Below are 16,149 nucleotides of genomic sequence, written 5' to 3' on the forward strand. Positions count from 1 at the left end.
TTTTAAAATAAATTCCTCGATCATCTGTACTTCTATATTTTAATCTTCGATTAGGGTCAAATTAACTTTGTCACCGTCGTTGCACGATTCAGTCTTCGCTAGCAGTTAGCTAAGCATAAAAAATTGGTACATTCACAGCTTGTTCTTTGGCTTTTACGTACAGGTGGACGCAACGTTAATACATTGGACGTGCGTGCAGTATACACCTATTATCATAACTACAGTTTTGCGAGCTGACCTGGGTCCAAAACCGTGTGACTGTCTTTGGCCTCGTCTTTTCCCGCTGCCACGGCCAGGCTTGATGTTTGTCACCTCCGCTAATTGCAGCAAGCGATTGCGATGCTGCCGCAACAGCGGGTCCTCCCTACGATTCATTTTAGCCGGTGCAAGTGGAATCCTGTTGTTCCAGCATCCTGCAATCAGTACAAAGAAGGTTCCTATAATATTCCACTCGAAAAAATCTGACGCTTGAAAATGCATCCTGCTAACAGTATACAGTATAGAATTCTCGCATGATTGTCGCAACAGTTTATGGCAAGCACTAAAATTCACTGAATCGTCGAATAGAGAGGGCGTAGCAAGAACCAAAGGGCTGAAACAATGCATTAATCTGCTTTGATATCCTTGATCCGATAGAGGATAAATTCCGTTGTCAAATGTCTCTATTTTTCTATCTCTCGTGACGTCGAAATGCAGTTAATCTCGAATTTACGTAACTTTCTTTTTAAGATTCATATGCCACGCTAATTCTGTACCTGAGAGCCAAAGTTCTTCGTAAATCCTTTTTTGCGTTATTTTTCAAACCAGCAAAAAACCCAAAAATGTTTACACGCTTCTTGTATACAAATGTATGAAATTCGTACAATACGTTCAGGAAGAATACTGCAATTACTTGCATATGCGAAGAACGTAGATCGTTTCTTTATTGTCATAAAAAACTAAATACATTATTAAAATGAACATTACGTATGCTTGTATACGTTGCATCAATGTGTTGAAATATTCGCTCTTCCATTTTTTACTTTCCGATGAAGCAACTGACTACAGTTGTAAAAGTTCTTTATTAACTTGATTTAGGTCAAAGCATACGGAATAATCAAGTGACTACAATAGCGAGTTGGTATTAAGCGCAGAAAATAATTTTCAATAAAGAACGATTACTAAAATATTGTCTTTCTATAATGTTTACCCTGCAAAGGCACTGGATCGCAATTATTGGTCTGTAAATTCTTCTCTCGGGGCTCGTGTCGGATCAGGAAAAGAATTTACTACTGACACTGCGCCCGCCATACTTTTATACCTCTTTGAAGCAGAACTAGTGAAAAAAGTCTTGGCAAATAGGACCGAAAATGTGCTTTTTTCTTTCTCTGCTACACTGCTAAAAACTTGCGGCATCGTTTCATCGCTGTATCGTCTCTTTAAACGTCCCTTTTTGTCCTTTCAATTGAAACGGTTTTACATTGAATACAAAGAGCCATGAATCTTTTATTTTTATTTGTAAGCTTCCCTGAACATTCCATTCCACAAAACCATCGGTTAATTAATTTATTTGCGCGTGCACTTAAATTAAAAATTACTGCCAGTTTTTTTAAACGACAAATTTCTACAAAACGCTATAACTGATTTTTATTACTGGCGTCAATTAATTAAAAAGAAAGGAATTTAAAAATCCATATACTTTTTCTTCTTAATTGAAGAACATTTAATATTGCTTTTTAATATTAAAAAACTATCTCCTATATAATTTAAAGTAATAATTAGTCTCATTATAAGGTGAGATATCGATGGAACTTTTCGGCACACAATTTGTAGTCTGTTATGAAAGTAGTATGTCGATGAAAAACGCAATATAAATGTGAAACTAGTTTTTTATGAAAATTCAATTAACGGAAATTCACGTGAAGTATGTGAAAATAGTATTCCCTATAACTATGGTGTATATGAATTACGAAACCATTATTACACATCCATCAAGTGTATAATTAAACTTTAACGTGTACGCTATTTTATTCGACATCGATGCATCTGTATGTGTATTATTTTACAATTCTTACCAGTATCGTCAAATTTAAAGCGAACAATTTATTTAAAGGGACAATCAAAGTGCAATTCAAATTCAGACTTTTAATTAAAATACTAAATTTCAAAATATTTATAATGCACAAAAATTGAATGTGCAACATTTTATAATCTCTTAGATACCGCAGTGTTAGTTTATTCCTTCGTCATATGTAGTGTCAATGGTGTACGTCAAAAATTCGATAAAGCAGAATTTATACACAGATAAATATTACGAAATATTTTCTATCCTGTCGAGCAATATTTCATAGGGATCAATATTTCCTCCTCTTTATCAAATATTTACCAAATATATATTTATATATTTTACATCAAAGGCAAATTATTCGTGAAATAATATAAAAGAAAATCCGACTTGTTTATTTAGAAACGAATACATATCCGCATGCAAGGTAAAGATTTCGAGAGTGTGAATACAGCACGAGAATGAAAGATTCAGGGATTCAAAGATTCAGAAAGATTTCGATAATTCTACTTTCAAAAAAATCATCCCTCCCTTCCACTTTTGAATTTTTTTCGCGAGATACTTGCGTACTTGTTTTAGTTTCAATACTGACATTGGCATATTATAGTAATATTATATTATGTAACCTAAATAGAACAAGCACGAATTATAGGGTTTGATAGTCAAATTAATCACTTTCTGCGCGCTTTATGTTTTGCATTCTAATGTATATTGTTGATGAAGGAGGACGTCTTTGATAGCGAAATTGCCTACTTCATATAAATTTCGAGGATAATAGCTGAATTAAAATGCATCAAGACACAATATTGTTCCCTATATTACATATTAATTGAGTTTTGGATATTTTTCTATGAAAATTACTTTTTCGACATTTTCATACCCTGACCTTTCATGCGCACAAACTGCGCAAAAATAATTCTACCAATGAATTGTTAAAAATAACAACCGAGTAATCAAGCTCTGCAAATAATTTTTATAGAAAATATGTTCGTTCATACAATGAAAGGATCGAAACAAACAGCATTTCACGAGCAATTAAATCGATAAACACAAATTGTGTAGTGATTATCGTGGTAAAAACGAGATTTCTGTGTTTCTCAGTTAGATTCCCAAAACGTGTTCGTGTTCGGTTAAGCCACTCTATAAATTGCAAATTCTGATTGGAATTTACGAGTGGTACGCACCACAGTCTTTCAGAACGAAAACTACACGATCCAAACAGGAGCTCCAAGTCCTCTGATCAAGATTTATGGTTATGGTAAAAAAAGAAAGGGAATAGTAGCAAAGTCTGCAATAGTTGTTATTATTGTGGCTTGCTATACTATTGCCACTTTGTAAATCCAAATTCACACAGACAAAAAGGTGAAAATATGTTTGAAAATTATTTATTCCACTATTAAAGGAATTTGATAGAGTTTTAAATGTGAAAACAATATTATACTCAAATATTTTACAATCAAAATTATATTATTTTAAGATAAAAGAAATAGGAATATTTTGTAGACGAGCGTAAATACATCGATACATTGAGGAGCGATAAGCGAATCATTTAATTAAATGTTGAACTTTTGAAAGTACGAAGTATGTATTTGGAATGAAATATGCAAATGTAGAATTGAATGATGCTGTCGAGTCTGAAATACCATTAAAATTGCGTTAATCGGAAATGGAACTCATTTTATTTACAGACAAGTCTATCTAATGACGGTGCGGTTTCATGGTCATCATGCTGCCATATTCACAAAGCAGAAACGCTAAACTGCTCTTCTACAAATATTAATAGAAATCAAGTTAAATTGAGATAGGCATAACTATTACATATATTGCAATAGACACAACAAAGGCCACATTTTCGATACTAATGAATATACAATATATACTGTTTCTAACATTTAAACATTTATGTCATTTATATTCATACCTAAATGAAATCCCTACGTCATTCATAGCTTTTATCGTCCATGTAAAATTGTTTTAAAATGTTTAACGAATGTAAAAGTGTCTGGAGACTCGAGATGTGTAATCTCTTCCTGACCGAAGAGCCTATAAATACCATTCCATTCGACTCAGCTGTAAAGCAAAGTACAGTACTACAGGGGCTGTAATTGTGTAGTAAATAGAAAGGCTCGCGAAAACTCATAAGGTTGAAAAGAAGCAACGTTTTATTGTCGACAAAGTTAAATTACGACCGATGTTATAACATTTTTGTCGTAGAGGTTACAACTGTTTCGTACTGCTGCTAAATTTTGCAATTTTGTCTCTACGTATTGTTCATATAGCTACTGCGAATCAATGTGTTGCATCTATATTGAACAAATTCATAGCTCTCTTTCCCGTCCTTTTTCGAACAGTTAACTGCGATATTGGTGTTACTAACAATCAAATGGCAATTTATATGCACCTGTTATTTCCAAGGCACGTGCAGATAATAGAGCAAATGAAAATTCGAAACTGTATGCAGTTTTTTTACTTTTGTTAGGTAGAATATAGGATGGGTGATTTTATTTTCAATTATCCAACAGTCTACATCTAAGAAAAAAAGAAAAAAAAATGGTATAACGTGCAATATAAGTAAAAATTATTCATCAATTAATAAGCAAGTAAATTCAGTCGTTGAGTTAGGAGTTTTCATCGGAACAAAATCGAATTTTATTTGGAAAGGTAGCAGTCGCCAGGACTTAAGTACACTTTACAAGCAAACATGCACACATATGTGCATGACAAATATTTTAAGAGTACGTACATACTCGTGTTGTGCTAAATGCAAGCCTCGATGGTACTAAAGGACGCATAGAAAATTTGTAAATACGTGAGAATTTTAAAGAGAACTTTTTCGCGCTAGAAAATTCACGGGAACAACTTGTTAGTCCTGATTAAAATCTATAGAACGTTTAATCGCTCTCCTTTGCGCTCGCCGTGTCGGTGGTTATTATTCCAACGAGCAGTTCGCTCGCGTTGGATATTTCCCTCTGGATGATCCGCAAAGAATATCGTCTCAGCGAGTACGAAGTGGCACTCTTCAAGACTTTCAGATGGCACGACACGATACAAGCAGACGCGTATCCGCGTGTATTCGCAGTTTGCATACGTGAGGACGAACCACGGTCGCGTATAAATGTGAGCAATATTCCACGTGAATACACAATGTTGGCATTATCCGCTGGCACTCGTGTTCGTAGTCAGATAAATACAACGGGGACGGCGTTAAGTCAACATCGCGTGGTTACCTGGACTCCGAAGAAAGGAAAATGCTAGTGAAGACGAGGGATTGTCCGCTCCAAAGCTCTTAAAGCTCCGGACGTCATCGAATTACGCCGGATTTTCGAGGGTCACGATATTGTACCCGAGTCTTCGGAGCTCCATGCAAATTTTCTCTACACCCTCTGTATCATTTTATCGTTGAATATCGTTCAACGAATTCGCATCGAGGGTAGCGAATACTCCTTTATGGTAAATTACGTAATTACGAGTTGGATAACAAGCTGTACACGATCAAACAATGAATGCCATTTGTGTTATGTAACGATGATATAATAAAGATATCATATAGAATATAGTGTTTGTTAGTTTATGCAGACTGTTATCTACCAGACTGGTATTTAAATGTCGTCGCCAAGTTTAAACAATTTGTTAAATCTAAATTTGTAATCTATCGTAACGACCTATCGGTAGAAATGGTTGCGCACGACAAATGTATGATAGTGTATAGATAATATTAATGATCGATCTTGGTAATCCTTCTTCTAACGTCTGAGAGATTAATTAATGACGTAACCCGACAAATCCTCTATGCGAGATCATGCTGATAGCCGCTCAAAGTTGGCTGAAATTCCGTTGTGTAATTTCCCGGATGATTTCCCTATGGAATGCACAGTAAACCATAAAACTTTGTATCGGCCATAATATTGGACGGTTTATAGTCGAACGAATGGTATCGACCTGGCATTTTTCAATCAAGTCCTTCCGAACAATCGTATATTGGCTATTTCGATCATTGTCTTCGACTATTATAACTTGCTCATTGTCTACCACACGAAATTGTACGTTTGGCGTATATGAGCACGAGATTTAAAGTACAAGGACCATCGGGAGAGTAAAATTATCAAAATTAAATACCAAATTTCGCGCAGTTTCATTTATTTTATTACACAAAATATTGTGACAATGTCTTTGATGTGGAATTCTACTGATGTTACATTATGTCACATGTACGTAGATGACATAGGTCTTTCTACGATGCGCCGAGTATCAGCGTTGAGGATAGGATGCATACATAATTCGCATTTTCGATGCTTGAAGGAGTGAGGCAGAGAAGGAAGAGGAAGAAGCGGAAGCACTTCGACAACCACGGAAAAGCCGCAGGAGTAGATTTTCAATTATCCTAGAAAAGATGCATACCAGAGTATTCGAGCCAAGAGGTTAGATATAAAATCAAGTTTAGAGCGTTTGCAAATTCCACATACTTTTCTTTCTTCTGTAAGAAAAATCGCGAAGAACCTACGGCGATAATCTAAAATAATGACGATTCTTGACGAATAGATCGAAGCATTTCTGTTAAAGGAGATAAAATACATTTTATCGCATCGCACCGTGAAACGTCGTTCGTTCGATTTCGTCTTTCTTCCTAGCAGTCATATCCGAAGAAGCATTGTGTCTCGTTCGTTCGTAGACTAGAAAATCACTGTATTAAATTACGTTGCCAAGGTAACGCCAATAAATGTGATAGTTCTTTTGTTGCGTAGTTTCGTGTAAATGAAAAATCTTGGCGATATAATCACGTGCGAAAATGAGTTCCAATTACGTATGTGTGTAGTATATCCAATAGTGTAATAGATTTCATGCCTGTGCTGTCAAGACGTCAAGATTACGATATTTTTTTTTTTTTTTTTATTACATAATATAAAACTATGCAGACATTGCTTTGTCTGGATGATACGCATGACGATAAATTTGGGAAAATGGATTGACACTCTGATATGTTTAAGGCAACCTATCGAATATAATTTAAGGAAGAGTATATCGTATCATGTATGGATTAGCACGTTTCGCGGGATAGGTTTCTCGGTGACAGCAGCGAACCGCGTTGTTAGCATCCCAATGTATCGCTCGATGCGAGAACCATTTGCAAGCGAGTACGAGCTGTCGAGATACAAACGAACAAGCTTAAAATGGACGGCTCGTATGTACGCAGTTGTTTTAGCTGGTGATATCTACCGTGAACTTTGTGCACGTCGATTTAGTTTCCCTGGTGCTTCGACGACACCTGCGGGAAACTGATACCCCAAGCGGAGACTTTATAGGAAACTTATGCGGACTTATAAGAAGATATACGGTTAAGAGCTAGTTACTAACTGGATACCTTGCCTGAAGCTAGTTATTAACTATTGCGGAATTACTCTAGTAGATATATATTATGCGGTTAGAGGAAGATTTGATCTAAATGTGTTTCGTTTATTTCATTAGGTAATTAGTTGTTAAACATAGAATAATGAAATGGTATATTTAAGTGACATGTCCAATAATAATGTTAGAAATTTATAAAATCGGTTAATTGTTAAAAATATTGACAAGGAATGAGAAATTTATTAAAATTTGCAGTGCAAAAGAACGACTTATCATGAAGCATTATGAAACGAATATTATATGGTCCCAAGACAGAAATTTGATTTTAGCGTGTTTTCTTTATTTTATTGGAAAATTAACAAACAGTATGTAGTAATGAAATTGCACATTTTAGCCAGGTTAATATGTCCAATAGCGTTGTCACGAATTTATCAGATCTCACTTTGTCGTTAAAAAGTTTCGATAAGGAACGAAAATTTCATCATGAATTGCGTCATTTCAATACAATATGGAACAATTTATTGTTTCAATTTAAATGCTACGCCGAGGAAAAATTTATTTCCCTTTCTGGCGTCGACACAGTTTTTAAATGTCTGATAATGGGCGGCAGATATTAAACTGACTTATACGGTATACAGGCACAGAGGAGGAATATTTCGAATAGAGAGAGACGCTTTTAAATTTTGCAATAACTCTCGTTCCGCATGACTTCAAATGAGATGCAACAGAAGTTTGTAATGTCATCGAATCGTTGATAGAACTTGTGAGAGGAACCGAAACCGCCATATCGCTGACTAAACGTATGCCAGCCGAGTACTGTAAATGTGTTCCGAAACTTTCAACATTGGTACATCTCTGTTGCAGTCGAACGACTCGTTACATTCGTGCCATTGCGTTTCTCAGATAGTATGTCCACTTGCAAAATCTTCCATGGTACTATCCCGTGTTCGTATATTGATAAAATTGGAATCAATGAAAGGATCTAGGGAAGAAAATAGGAAAAATTTTAAACTTTCAGATGTTCTACCAAGAAATAACAGAAAGGTTATAAGATTCGTAAACTTCTGTTGGGATGAGAAACAATCTGTATCCTTGCCATAGCGATAGATTAAAGAAGAAGAGAAAAGAGATGGAAACGATTGAAACGAAAGTTTCAGTGGAAGGCGTGGTATTTCATGTGGGATACGAAACAATGTAGTCAAAACTCAACCAACCGCTATTAAGTTTCCAAATTAGATAGCGCAAGGGGGGACGTAAATGAAATTCCGTACGATAGCAAATGATGTCATCAAGACGAAAGATTAAATTGAGTCGTACAGATACGTAGACATTATCGATATCTAATGTTCCTTATGTTTTCGTTCGTAACCAGCAACAGGGCTTTTTATCCCTGAACATCGTGTCGTGCAATATCCGATATGAGAGCCCATCGGCACTATCGGGATATCGTAAATCAATTTTCTTCGTCGCGTCGTACATTTCTTCTCTACACCCCCTCTCCTATCGCGATGCTGTCATAAGTTTAGCTTCGTTAAACTGGGAATTGGCAGGTCGTTTGATGCTTCATAAATGAAATTAAAGATAAAAACAAAATTACCACGTACCTACCACGCTGCCACTCTCCCTCTTGAAGAATATATTTAGAGAAAACCATGCATTATGGGATCTAACGGAACGTTATATTTTTGCAAGTCATTCACAAGCTTCCGAAGGTATAAAACGGTATAAAATTAGAATGAATTTTATGAAGAGATTTTAATCAAACTTGTGGGAATTGTATTAATCAAACTGAACATTAAGACTAAATTTTGTCTGAAAAATTTATTTGTTAAGTGATTTATTGCGACAAAGCGTTCAAAGCTTAACATTTGAAACAAAAGTAAAATCTAACTGACTGGAATAACGGTCAAATTCTTTTGAGAATTAATAAGCGAATCCTCTTTAGTATTCCACAAACGTGTGCCGCTAGGAGCGAGTTTTGCTTACCACTGCATACGATTATTTCATACTAAGTATAGGTGTTATATTCAGCATGCAACGTAAAGCTCTAGGCGAAGATAATGAGTACCGAAATTATTGCAAGTAATCGCGGAAGAAAATTGTTTCTGTCGTAATACGTACACGTCGTGCATGTAATTATATGAACGTCGAAGCTCGCGAGGCATTCAAAATGAGAAAAGCTCAGAGATGCCGAGAATGCAAGCGTTTATAGACAGCTCTTAACAGCTCTAAAAATATATATGAACGTATATAAGCAACTACAGTATTGCATCTTAGTCTTATATTTCTATAAAAAAATAATATTTTCACGTTAAAAGAGAAAGACGAATATTAATAGCGAAATTTATAAAAGTTTGTGTGATCGTGTGATATCTAGATTCCATCGATCTGGTGAAATCATAATGGACGGTTCTTTCATCGGTATCCAACGCAATTTTTATTATAAGTACCGCGTGACCTCATTACTAGTCAGAAATTTAATGGGAACACGAAATAAATGTAAAATTACGGAATTAATGATGCGATTCTATTTAAATGCATTATGGGGACAAAGAGCACAAGTTTTTACGCAATTATAGGAAATGTGCTTTAATGTTTCCAAAGAATCGGCCGTTTCCATAAAGCTCGAGAATACAAAAAGTAATAAACACAAAACGGCGATATTAAATGAATGCAAATAGCACGTTTCACGCCTGTTTCACACGGAAAAACTGCATCGAAGAAGAAAGGACAAAGGCGAACATTCAATTCATTCAACGAGTGAAAGTGGGAAGGGAAGTTTCATAATTCTATGTTCTACAATACACCTTCACGGAACGACACGTAGTAGTATGACGATCCTATGTTGCGAGCTTTGTCTACAAGTTTGCACTGTTCGCGGTAACTTGAGACTCGCGGCGGCGAAGATTACCCAGTATAATTGAAATTGGTTATGTCTGGACTTATAAGGAATACTTGCTAAAGGTGATATTCTCCTAGTCAAACGTTTATGCGCATAATCGTCGAGTACCTAAGTGAAACGACGTTAACGTTTAACATTCACTGTATTACCGATAGAATTACTTTGATTTATATCACTTTTAGTATAATTCCATTCAAATGCGCCGATTATATTATTTAACGATCAAGGAAGATATTAAATGCAAAATTAACTGTCATAAATCTATAAATACGAGTGACGAAAGAATTTCATAGAACTCGTTAATGTCTCAATGTCACACAGCCAGACGAATGTAATAAATACACGGAACGATATAATAATATTGTAATACGACCGTTTAACGATAAATATATCGATAGCTCGTATAATGCTTTAATATAATCGTTGGAAATTGTAATGGTTCAAAAAAATTGTTGACAGGTAATCCGAATATAAATAAAATATTGTTGATCCTAATGGCTGATATGTTTTAATGTTCTCGGTCTTTATCCCTCTCCTTTGATGAGAAGCATTCTGAAATCGAAAAGAAATAATTTGCGGTAGCGCAGCGGTTGAATCGTAAAATCGAAAAAGCAGAATCTCTCTTAGAATGAACGAATTATACATCTTTGCGATTCGCAAAAGCAAAGAATAAGAAAGATCACTACGGCACACAATTCAAAAGGAATACGACACTCCTCAAGTTTTAATGTTCTTTCCTACTTTTCCTTTTTTTTTTTTTTTTTTTAGAAAGATTATATTTCAGTACGAAGTATGCAATATTTATAAGCGACCAAAATCATTATCAGTGTTGAAAGGAGTAAGTACTTCATTCATTCTGCAGCGTATATTGTAAACGTACACCACAATAACGGCGTCTCTAGAATTTTTCAAAGGAAAAAGGTAGGGGATAGTAACCCGCGGAATTGAAAGAGAAGCTTAAAAACCGGCTTTCTACTCACCCAGGAAGCATCGTCCAACGACGATAATTTTGTTTTCCCAACGTCGTTGACATCCTCCCATTCATTTTCGTGGAAAGTGGAAGGAATTGACGTGTAAAACGGAAAACTATGATGCGCTCTAGTCTACACGCTTGAATGCAACTTTGAATATGAGTTGGAAACAATTGGTTCCTTTAATGAGATTGCTCATAGATGTGTACGTGTACACACGTGAGTCAGATACGTTTGTGTGCACGATTCTTGCTCGCGCTACGCCAGTCGAACGAAACGTTATTAACCTGATTGGCGGCACAAAAATATTTCTAGCTCTCGGTTGATAGTCTGGTCATTGTACCCGAAGCTAATTAACTAAAAGTACAATAAAATCTCTCTAAAATACACCCTGTTAAACATTCGATAATTATGGATACGTTATATCGAAATTAAGTTAACGATCATAAATCCATTTATGCGTGAAAACTTCTACTTTGCGTCGGGCTGTTGTATAAATTTATGTAAAACACAAATTATATCGTGAATGAACGACTATCACGAGTAGACGATGCAGGTACTACAACATAATCTCTTCGTTGACGGTTTTGGATTAAATTGGTAAAAGCTTCCCTTGTTTAATACAGCACGCCCTAAACATAACAAGATAGCGCTGAAGTTGTTATAAGTAACATAGTTGCCTTTCGTAATGTTTCAATGCGATTCTTAATTAGGCTTGTTTCGTGACTTTTCTTCGTGATAGATACGAGAAACTAACCCATGACTTTTGAAACTGACACATACCTTAAATGTATATCATGTTCGAATAGAGAAGACTGAAAGTGTAAAACGTACTTCAAAGGCTAAAATTATGAAACGGAGAGTTTTATACATATATCGAGTTTTACGTCATTAACTTTGAATTTAATTATAGTGTAACAAAGCGTCACCCGGAAAAGTTTCATAAAATTCGTGTATCAAACGTTAAAATTCTTTTACGGCATTGGATATGACTATTTAAATTACATATCGTTATTTTTAATTAGACGAATGAAGATATTACTAAGAAAAGTTTTATACACGGGCGAACTAGATGAATTTAATGACGCATAGAAATAATGGGACACAGCGTAGCCTTGCAAAATGGTACGGCTTATAATTTTCTACAGAAAACCTAGAACGACTAACTTCACGAATATTTACATGATAATAGTTGCTATTCATGTATCAACTTCCTTCGAAAGTTAGTTTAGCGCAGACTTTCCATAAAATTCAACATTATTGCACGGCGCTTTATTGATTTTAATTAACATACACTGCACTGACATTCAAATACTATGTCCAAATACGAATAATCCTTCCATTATTTGGATCAGATGTTCGAGATGCATAATAATAATCGTGTGTAATAACTACTATGCAAAATTATCTAGTAGTATCTGCATCTTCTCTCAATTATCGCGATACAATTGTAGATCAAATCGATTCACGTTATCTGCAAACAGCTTTTCCTATCGTAGATCGTTTATAATGGAAGCTCGTGTTCGTATGCATCACTTAGCGTTGTGAAAAAAGTATTAAAGACTCAAGGAATTTAACGTGCATACATCGCACGAGGAATAACTGGTAAATTTAGGTATTTTAACTCTTACCCTGGGTTTGATCGTGTAAATTATTTAACACTGTATCGCGAACACGATTGTCCAACGATGGAAACGTGTTTACCAAACGAAGAATGAGCAAGTAAAGCCACAGGGATAAGTATTTGTTTCCCGGGTGCGCGATGTTTGTCCTAATACTTCGCGTTGCTTGATAAAAACACGTTTTCACGATGCAACACGCAAATTCGATCGTGATAAATACAGAATAACAGAGGAAAACACAGTTTGCCGGACGTAAACAATTTCGGAAAATAAATCGTTTGTTGTGTTGCTTTTGTTCTCGTCCTACGTTTTATTGCCAACTAAATTGTTGTTGCCTTTATAATTACCATCGCTGGCTATAGAGTCATTAAGTTTATTAGCTGGTAGCATTGTCCAACAGCCTGGTAAAGCACCTCGTGTACGTTGCGAAAATAAGGGCAGGATTGTAGCAAACAACGCGCGGTAAATTCTTCGGAATAAGATTTCTAAATCCGACATTCCACAGATCAAACAGAACGAGTACAAGTAGCAAAACAAAGTAGCAAAACAATAAATAATTATTAATCTCGTTTTCTTTATCAAAGGCGATCGATGATATATTACTCGTTCCAATTGCAGCATTACTTACGATGCAGATCGTATGTAATGCATTTAGTGGTTAAAATATTCATTGATAAAAACGTAGAAACTACAATGCGCTTCTTCAGTATGAAAGTGAGGTAAGGAAGTAAGTTGTATTCATTCATACCGCGAATGAGTAACATTTTTTACAATCTTCCATTTAGTATCCCGGTCTAAAACGAAAAGGTGGAAAGGGGAATAAATCCGTCGGTTAATAGATAACCGGGTCGTCGCCCCCGAGAGGTCGACAAGGCTTTTGGCAAAGAACGAGGAAAGAAGAAACGAAGGTGGGGGATTCGTCTTTCCGAGGTGCCTATGTCTAGCAGAGAAGCTGTGCAACGTGTGCAACGTGTTATAAAAAAAAGTAGAACGAGGTCAAGGCGGTCCGCCTTTCCTTTTTTTGACTGGAAGGAAATTGCTTTTAGCTAGAACAACTTTATCATTGTTGTTGTTATTGTTGTTGAAGAATTACGAGCGCCCAATTTTATAATTTATCGCAATTTCGAGTTCTGCACGAATAGGAACAAGTTATCCTATATTATTTGATGTATGGTCATCGCTGTTATCGTTTTCGTTGATAGAAAAAGAACCGCGTCGCAATGTAATTTCAACTTGTAATTACAATTTGTAATTTCTAATTGTAATTCTACACTTGTGTATAACGTGTAATATGAATTGCAACTTTTATCATTATATCGTAAAAGGAGACAACTTTTTTTGAAAAAAATAAAAGTTTAAAGGTTTAACACTCGTTCGTGAATGTTTCTGAACGACTTACCTCACACGTTTCACGTTCTTTCCGCATTCGCCAATTCCGTGTTTGAACATTGTCCATTTCTCCGAAATCTTGGAGTATTGTCGGGGACTCTGAATTTCACACAATTCCATTAAGACCGAAGATAACGCGTCTTAAATGTAACAACGCGACGGGTATTTCGCACCATCCATTCTTCACAATTTTCGTTGATCAAGAATGGGTATGGCAAAATTTCATTGAAAATTTTTCCTCTTTTCACGATGCACATTTCGAACACAGTCTTTCATTTAATTTGCATACAAATATTTATATATGTATATTCTTGTGAAAGCGACGGGTGTTTATTTTGAAAAACGCGATTCACTCACGCGCAAAGAATCGACGTCTCTTTAAATTCGTCATCGAAGTATTGGTTATCGAACAACGTGTGCAACTGATGTACAAGAAGTTGAAAGGACGAATGCCTCTTTTCGTCGTCCTCGAAAATATCTCGCTCCTCTTCTGGATCCTCTTTATCAACGGTAAAACGTCCATTGTAAATGATTATTGCTACGATGGTTAACGAGAATCGATCTCGACCTTTATTGTTGGCGTGAGAAGTTAAGCGCTTGAAACTCGAGGCTCGAAGACTCTTGATCACGAAATTCCATTTACATACGCACAGCGTACGAGCACAGAAAAATGACCAACGCCTCGTTACCAAAAAACACGCTTCAGCAACGAGATTTTTCTATTAAACTCGAACATACATCCGAATTTTCATTGTTGCTCTCTTTTAACGTCACACAGAAATCGCGGATTAGTCCGACACAATCTTTTTCCGCTTTGAATGCGCGCCCTAAAAAGTGCAAAATGAAAAGCTGCTCTTTATTGCTCTGTGGGGGACTCTCACTCGTTGTCACGAGATCACGAACGCTTGTGCTACACGAATTTAACTCTTTTCTTGTTTTCCGAATTCTTTTTATATCTCATTGTTCATGTTCCTTTTGGTAATACCCTCGCTGAACATCCTTGTCAACTTACGAAATATGTTCGACCGCTAATCCATCTTAACATTGAAAAGTATGCAATTTTCTGCGTCGTCCCGTCGACAACAATCACCCTACCTTCAAGTAACAGGACAAATAAGGCGGAAGTTATAAATTCCTTAAAAAAAGAAAAGAACTGCGATTTCTTTCTCATAGTCAAAAGATCCGCTGAAACGAAATAAAATGTTTCGAAGAAGCAATATATACATATTACGTATACAGAAAGAGAGAAAATATATAATCTTCCACATTCAGAAAATGCTGCGAGATTTTCAAAGCTCGGTCATTAAACAAGTTGTTCCAATCTAACGTTTTTGCAGGGTATAGCAGAAAAGACGAGAGTGAATACGCGAGCCCGTTTAAAAAAAGACAGTGAATTTTCCGTCAAGGCTTTTCCACTTCGTCAAGCACACATTTTTCTTCCGCGTCTTTCAGCCGCCCTTCGCGGCAAATCACTGGCTCGATTTATACATTTCCCTAACCCTGTGTAGCTTGCACTGAAAATTTGTATATCGATGACACGAAGGTATCAGCGGAGAAGCGCAAAATACGCGACAGACGAGGAGGAGATAATAAGATCTAGGCGAACACCTGATACGGGATGAAGCATAATTACGCTTCTTTCGAGGGACTCTTTTTCTTTTTTAATAAGAAAGATAGGGGGGAAAATAGGTGTATTTCTCGTAGAAATCGATATCATTCGCTTTATGCTTTTGTTCGCGACGCGAAGAATTTACGACAAAAGTTGTGTCTTATTGCTGCAACAAATATGAAACACCTCGCCATATGTTTTTGCGAAAATCATACCGGTCGAGACGGCGCCGCTGTTTTGTAATTTATCTCGATATCCGCCATACCGTT

The 16,149-nt window shown here is 36.0% G+C and overlaps 1 protein-coding gene across 9 annotated transcripts in view; it reads right to left on the reverse strand.

Moving 5' to 3' along the window:
* LOC117208292 (serine-rich adhesin for platelets) overlaps positions 1 to 16,149 on the reverse strand; it is a 134,720-nt gene that overhangs the window by 92,392 nt on the left and 26,179 nt on the right. For 3 of the 9 annotated variants that reach the window (XM_033449342.1, XM_033449340.1, XM_033449341.1), the window contains exons 2-3: positions 14,282 to 15,366; positions 239 to 413 (exon numbers count right to left, since the gene is read on the reverse strand). In XM_033449342.1, coding sequence (XP_033305233.1) covers positions 239 to 375 — 137 coding nt within the window. In that variant the 5' untranslated portion in view covers positions 376 to 413; positions 14,282 to 15,366. The remainder of the gene's footprint in view (positions 1 to 238; positions 414 to 14,281; positions 15,367 to 16,149) is intronic. The other 6 variants (XM_033449338.1, XM_033449346.1, XM_033449339.1 and 3 more) reach the window with 4 other exon arrangements.

The sequence above is a fragment of the Bombus bifarius genome, unplaced genomic scaffold (assembly GCF_011952205.1).
Source record: "Bombus bifarius isolate JDL3187 unplaced genomic scaffold, Bbif_JDL3187 scf7180000008058, whole genome shotgun sequence".
NCBI lineage: Eukaryota > Metazoa > Arthropoda > Insecta > Hymenoptera > Apidae > Bombus > Bombus bifarius.